The sequence below is a fragment of the Penaeus vannamei genome, chromosome 1 (assembly GCF_042767895.1).
Source record: "Penaeus vannamei isolate JL-2024 chromosome 1, ASM4276789v1, whole genome shotgun sequence".
NCBI lineage: Eukaryota > Metazoa > Arthropoda > Malacostraca > Decapoda > Penaeidae > Penaeus > Penaeus vannamei.
Genome location: NC_091549.1, coordinates 432,501 through 440,000, shown reverse-complemented (window position 1 = coordinate 440,000; position 7,500 = coordinate 432,501). Strand labels below are relative to the sequence as shown.

General features: G+C 37.4%; 1 protein-coding gene across 2 annotated transcripts in view; it reads right to left on the bottom strand.

Moving 5' to 3' along the window:
* Positions 1–4,175: 4,175 nt before the first annotated feature.
* The window catches only part of LOC138862793 (sialate:O-sulfotransferase 1-like), a 21,293-nt gene continuing 17,968 nt past the window's right edge, over positions 4,176–7,500 (bottom strand). The window contains exons 8-9 of one of the 2 annotated variants that reach the window (XM_070125957.1): positions 6,163–6,369; positions 4,176–5,785 (exon numbers count right to left, since the gene is read on the bottom strand). In XM_070125957.1, the coding sequence (XP_069982058.1) occupies positions 5,666–5,785; positions 6,163–6,369 (327 nt within the window). In that variant the 3' untranslated portion in view covers positions 4,176–5,665. The remainder of the gene's footprint in view (positions 5,786–6,162; positions 6,370–7,500) is intronic. The other variant, XM_070126008.1, reaches the window with a different exon arrangement.

Below are 7,500 nucleotides of genomic sequence, written 5' to 3'. Positions count from 1 at the left end.
AAATTTGTTTTTTCTAAACTTAAGCTAAAAATATATTCTGTTTAACATACTCCAAGAAGATAGGCCTCCAAACGAAACCATATACAATAAAGTAAAAAAAAGAAAAAAGATACTCCACTTAAAATGAAGTTTCGTTATAAGACAAAGGAAAAAAGCAATAGAAAAGAAACTGAACTTGCTGGTTTTGTATTGCACTGAAGAAATGGCAGTTTACAAGGAACATTAATGTAATAACAATGCCTTTATATATATATATATATATATATATATATATATATATGTGTGTGTGTGTGTGTGTGTGTGTGTGTGTGTGTGTGTGTGTGTGTGTGTGTATTATATATATATATATATATATATATATATATATATATATATATATATATATATATATATATATATATATATATATATATATATATATATATATATATATATATATATATAATACACACACACACACACACACACACACACACACACACACACACACACACACACACATATATATATATATATATATATATATATATATATATATATATATATATTATGTATGTATATATACACATTCTGATGTCTCCATTTTCTCCTATTCCGTTTTCTGCTGTCTCTTGAAATCCAGGATATGATAGCAAATGAAGCCTTAAAACAAATGATAAAATCTGAAAAGGAATGTTTCTCTGTGTTTTCCTCGCCTCACATTCACTGACACAAGTGGCGGTTCAATTCGGCTTAAGCTGTGATTAGTTATCGTTCTTGTTGTCTGACATCAAAGACTATATACCTAAGACGGATATTGATATGCAAGGGAAAAAGGCTGTAGTAATACTAATTGGGTTCTCAGCATATTCTGTGACGTCATAACGCAGTCCGACAAGAGATGGCACTTGCGTCGCTTTTCTGTGACGTCACTCTGTCGTCTGCTTTGAGCTGGACAACCGACGAACATATCTAGGGCGGGGCCGCGTGTTTCGAAATGTCGAGCAAATGTTATTGCTTGGAGGAAAGAATGAATTCCGACAGGAGGACATTCTACAAGTAAATTCTTCAGAAGATATTATATTGCATTTATTCATCTAAATTCTTCTCTTTAGAAAGGATGAATAGTTATATATTATCTTCAATAGAATATGCTTGCAGAATGTCCTGTTGGATATCATTCTTTCCTCCTGGCAATAAAATTGTTTAGTAAAATGCTTAGTGTTCTAAAACTAATATCACTGACTTCTAGCTATAATTTGATGTGAAGTGGTGACCGCCCTCTACAATTCCTATACAGTTCTTCATGACTCTTTTTATTATTATTATTATTTTTTTAGATTAATGACGACATTTTGCCATATACATCTAAAATGTATATAGTGGTGAGAGATCTCCAAAAGATAGCTGGCATATACCATGTGTACCTGCGCACTCTCACTATTCTCTACTGATTTTTGACTCCACTACCTGTCTCTGTCCTTGTGAAAATGGTATAAAGGGTGTGTATCCTTCCTCCTCTTGCAAACAACACGTGGGTGGGATGTGCCATTTTCGAAACTCGCGGCCCCGCCCTAGACATGCTTTGTCGGTCGTCCAGCTCACCGGTGCATACAATTTTCGTCTGCTTTGCGAACATTTGAAGCGCGGGAAGTAACACCCGCAGATTTGCGGACCGCAGCACGCACTCATGCGTGCAAAATGTTCGCAAAAATGTATTTTACGTTTTTTTCATAGTAAAAGGCTTTGTGATATTTGCACAATAAATAATGATTTCCTATGGTTTGAATCAATTATTATACAAATAATTTGATGAAAAATATGTGCCTATTTTCACAGCACGTTTGTATTTTCAAGAAGCTATTGAGTCTTAGCTATGGAAACATGCTCCTCTTTGAGTTCTAGAGATCGACACCAGCTGTAAGTACTAATATCAAATGTAGTGGAATTACCATACTTAAATGTATTTGTCATTCTGTACACTTGTGCTCCTACTCTCACATCCCTCATATTATCTTCTGAAATGATAAAAGTTGCAGGAGGATGTGTCAAGTTTAAACCACATCTACTATTGGTTAGATTTATAAAAAAAAACAAACTGTATAAAAGTTTTTTTTTTTGTTTTATTTTCAAATTAAATTGTAAATACTGTATATGTAAATACTGTATATATATATATATATATATATATATATATATATATATATATATATATATATATATATATATATATATATATATATATATATATATATATGCAGTTGTTTTCTAAAATACATTGTCTTATTTTGATGTATGATTTTTTTTTTCTTTTTAATTACCATCATTTTGTGTACCTAAAAGTTTCTTCAGGCCCCATTAATATCTATTTGTTTTCTTTGTTTACGCTATTAGAAAACTGTTGTGCGAGCAAGTGGCTGCGCGCAGAGCGAGAACCCTGGTCCAGCTCAAAGCAGACGGCAGAGTGACGTCACAGAAAAGCGACACAAGTGCCATCTCTTGTCGGACTGCGTTATGACGTCACGGACTACGCTGAGGGCCCAATTAGTATTATTATAGCATTTTTCCCTTGCAAATCCGTCTTAGGTATACAGTCTTAGGTGTCAAACCACAAGTGAAGCCGAACTGAACCTTTACTTGTATCAGGAAACGTGAGGCAAGGAAGACAGAGGGAGACCCTCAGTTCTGATCATTTGCTTGAAGGCTTTATCTCTTACCTTTGCCCACTTTTCAAGAGACAGCAGAAAACGAAATAGCAGAGAATGGAGACATCAGAATATGTGTGTGTGTGTGTGTGTATACACACAAACACACACACACACACACACACACACACACACACACACACATATATATATATATATATATATGTATGTATGTATATACATATATATGTATATATATATATATATATATATATATATATATATATATATATATATATATATATGTGTGTGTGTGTGTGTGTGTGTGTGTGTGTGTGTGTGTGTGTGTGTGTGTGTGTGTTGAATGTGTTATGAATTATTTTCTTATTTATACAATATGGATTTTTTTTTCTTTCTATGAAAACTTTGTGATTATTCATGATTATACAATTGACCTAATAACAGTGACCAACATTCATTAAGGGGACCGTTAAGTGACCAAAGAAAAAGAAATACATATATAGAAAATAAAGGAAATGTGACTAAACTAATGTGATGTGTAAATAAAAAATATATATATATATATATGAAAAGATGAAACAACTGATGAAAATAAAACAATCAATGTCCAGGGGAATGTGTGACGTCTCATTCACACTCAGACAGCTGTCCAGACGAGACATGGGGAAAGCTAGATCATCTCGAGGTGTCATGGCGTCTGTTTATTTTAATGACGTCACAAAAGTTACGGATGCTTTGTGAATATGGTCGATCATTTTGGTCTTTTCAATTTTCAAAAAGTATGGAAAATAATTATTTTAATGATAATATTTTCAGTGAACAATAATCAAACTAGCCCTGCAGTGGGAGTCGAGCCAAAGGCCTGTATTTTTTTTTTACTCAGCTTGAAGGAATTAAGCATACCTACTTTTATTAATACATCCATGCGCTCGATGAATGAATGAAAGGTATTTTATTTAATGTGTAGGTTACCAGGCCGGGATATTTTTAGAATAGCACATGTTCACGTTTACATTTTATACAATATCCAACAGTGTTAAAAGTTTCAATGGCTTTTTGACTTCATAAAGTGTTGTTGGCCTGGTATCCTACACATTAAACAATGTATCTTTCATTCATTCATTGAGTGAGGAGTGAGATGAGGCCATGAGCGTGAGAAGAGAGAAGAAAGGCGATGAAGTGAAGAAAGTGAGGACGTATTACACGGACGTTACGTGGGAGATCTTGTGTGGAAACAGCGAGCATTAAGGTTAGGAACATTGGTCACATAATCACGAAGTGCACTAAAATAGGGGTAACAGTGTAATATATAATTTTCTTTATCATATTAATTATTTTGCTGATTAACATTTATTTTCTCTATTTTACTTTTATTTTCATCATTTATTTTAGTACTTTGTGTGTTGTGAGTGAATTTCCATAATAAATCTGGATAGTAATAATGTTTCCTTTAAACCCAATTGTTGAATCTGAGCAACAAAGAGGTGATCCGCAAAAGGTTGTACTGGTGGATGTTTATATGTATACATATACATTTATATTTATTTATTTATCTATTTATACATATATAAAAAGGCATTGTTATTACGTTAATGTTCGTTGTAAACTGCCATTTATTCAGTGTAATACAAAACCCGCAAGTTCAGTTTCCTCTCTGCTACTTTTTTTCATTGGTCTTAGATTCATGACGAAAATTCATTTGTAAGTGGAGTATCATTTTCATATTTTACTTTACTGTATATGGCTTCGTTTGGATGCTTTTCTTCTTGGATGATGTTCAACAGAATATATTTTTAGCCTAAGATTAGAAAAATCACAACAGTGGTCATTAATAAGAAATTAGTGGCATCATTTTTACAGGATTTTCCAGTAACTGGTTTCCATGCACTTTGTTTAATCTGGTGTGCCTTTCCCACGCAGGCTTCACGATCGTGTTGCGAAGGCCAAGGTCATGGCAGTGAACTCTGCATGGAAGCGCAGCAAGAGTTCGCGTCCTCGGCCATCAGCGCCGCCCGGGACGCCGACCCCCTCGCCACACCGCTCGCCTTGACAGTTCCGCCGATGGTGCCATTCCCTGCGAAACACATGGCGCGTTAGATGTTTTGAGGGAAGAGTTGGAGAAGGCAAACGTCCTCCCAGGGGAAACCTCAGAAACATGGGGTTTCTGCATGAGACCTCACAGGAAGGACGGAATCCGATGTGTAACACCGTAGTGAAGCTCTTCGGTCACTCAAAAGACACTGGGAGGAGGTTTATGTCGACGAGACGTGGTTTACCGCCCGGATACGTCACAACAAGAAGTGGTTGAACACGTTATAGTGCCAGTATCAGCCGCCAGGTGTCTCCCGGAGAAGAGGAAGGATTTATGAAACGGTTGACTGTTTCAATCCTCTCTGTGGTTGTCTGCCAGGAACAAGAGCGGAGGCTCCACGGCAAAGGAGGAGCACCTTATCCCTCCGCTGGCTGACGTCGCAGCTCTTGTCGACGCTCGTTGAGTTCAGGGACGAGAGAAACTGAGTCGGTCGGCGCGCAGGTTTGGCGGGAAGTGCGAAGGAGTGATGACGTCAGCTGTGCCTCACATCCCGCGTAATCCAATGATCCCATGAATTTTTTCGTGATCGATGGTATATATAAATATATTTATATATCTACTGAATGCCCATGGGAAGTTTGTGTAAAACTTCGCTATCCCTACTCACTCATGAATAGATAGGTAATGTCTATGGAAGCTAGTTAGCTCCTAGTTGCTCACTCTTAGTGGGTCGCGTAGCTCAGTGGCAAAGTGTTTGTCTTGCAGTTACCTGCCTGCAACAGTGATTTTTCGAGTCCCTATCAGAGAGGATATTTATTCACCATATCAGTGCAGTAGTGCATTATTCCATCTTTCATTAAATACACCTCAGGATTTCTGATTTCTGATTTGAACTAAGGGATTAATAGATAAACAGATTAAATGATATATAGAGAGATATTGAGAGGGTTATATAGATGCATACAGATGCACATATATATCTGTATATTCATTTATGTGTCAAATTATAGGCAGGCAGCGGAGGGAAGTTTCTTTCACGAAGTAGTTCAGAAACTTCAGCCACAGCTTTCGCCAGCGCCAATTTCTGCTCGGGTGTGTATGGGTCAACCTGCGAGAAAAGGGAAATTCGACATGAAAGGGATAAATACTGCGACTGAGAATTTACCCCTACTTTTACTTTCCCCATTCCTCTCATTCTCACTCTCTCAATCACTCACTCTCTCGTTCATTTACCCTCTATCCTCGTTCTTTTTCTACTTTAGATGTGCATTTTGTGTTTTAATGCTCCTGAAGTTTATCTCACCTGTAAACAGAATGGCACCAATGCTTCTATCTATTCATTCTTCATGCATTAAAGGAATTAGCCGTTTTAATCCAAATTAACTTAACTGTTGACACGGCAGATCATTTGGAATAATACCCCCTCTCCTTTTTGTCTCTCTCACTCAAAAAAGAAAGAAAGAGAAAACAAATGTATATATTAACCAGTCCATTCTCATAAAAACTTGCCTGTCTCTGCAGCCCCAGCACAGGCCCATCTGGGTACCGTCGGAGGCACTCGAGGCGCCCTTCGTCTGCCGGAACGCCCAGGAACGCCAGCGCCCTCCGCACCTGCGCGATCGGGTCCTTCTTCAGCTCCTCGTAAGGGATCACCAGCAGCCGTTGGGAGTACAGGAGCTGGTCTATGGCCAGCTGTGGAGTCCGTTTTAAAAGAGGAACACTGAGTACATTATGATGTGCTTCACACACTGAATCAAACGTGTCACATTTGTGGGTGATCTTGGTAATGTTGCTACGAAATCATACGTCGGGTCAGATCTGGTCATGGCGAGAATTACTATCATTGTCCAGGATATTTCTCAAAGCTATGGTGTTGTAATTCATGTACAGTTATGAAAATGAAGTCTCACTATCATCATGGTATGGACATAATCTTTAATGATACTTTGATGATTTGTCAATATCATAATTAACTAAATGCATGGTTTATGTTATAGTGCACCCCTCTGCACAATGCCCTACAAAATGCTGTTTTCATACGTTACAAAATTTCACTGAAGAACCTTTTGTCTCAATGCAGAACGAAAGAGGAAATCACCCCACTTGCACCTGAGGAAGTCGTCCCAAGCCTCTTGAGATATCTAAGTGAGTGTAATAGTTAATGGAATCTGTCATCTGATTTCTAAAATGAGATTCAGCCTCTCTGTGGATCACGTATGGAAAATTCTCCATGAGTAAGAAATCAGAATTTACTCCTTTCGGTTACAAGGGAAACCCTACGGATGCTGAAACAAGCCTACCGTAACTTCTAACTTCTTTTTAACGAAGAAGAGTTGCTAAAAGCTCTTGATACCGTACCAACTTCAACGAGGATTCGGCTCTCCTAGGACATCACAGAGCACAAACTGCATCTGCAGGCTTTCGATGAGAAAGGATAAAACTCACTTTGATCTCTCTCTCTCTCTCTCTCTCACTCTCTTTATAAGACTTGCTTCTTAATAAAAGAGAGGTCCTGCAACTACTTTCTTACTCGTAAGTGAAGTCACAAAGTATTCAATTTCAGTATAGGCAGAATGCACAAGGGGAGTTTGAATAATCTTTTGGACACTCCGAACTTTGCAATCGCCAAAAAGGAAGTAAAAATGAATTGATAAATAGATAAAGAGAGAAAGAAAGCAAGATAGAGAGAGAGGGTGAAGGAAAGAGTGAGATTGAGTAATATGAAATGAGTGAAGGAGAGAGAGAGAGAGAGAGAGAGAGAGAGAGAGAGAGAGAGAGAGAGAGAGAGAGAGAAAGAGAAAGAGAGAGAGAGAGAGAGAGAGA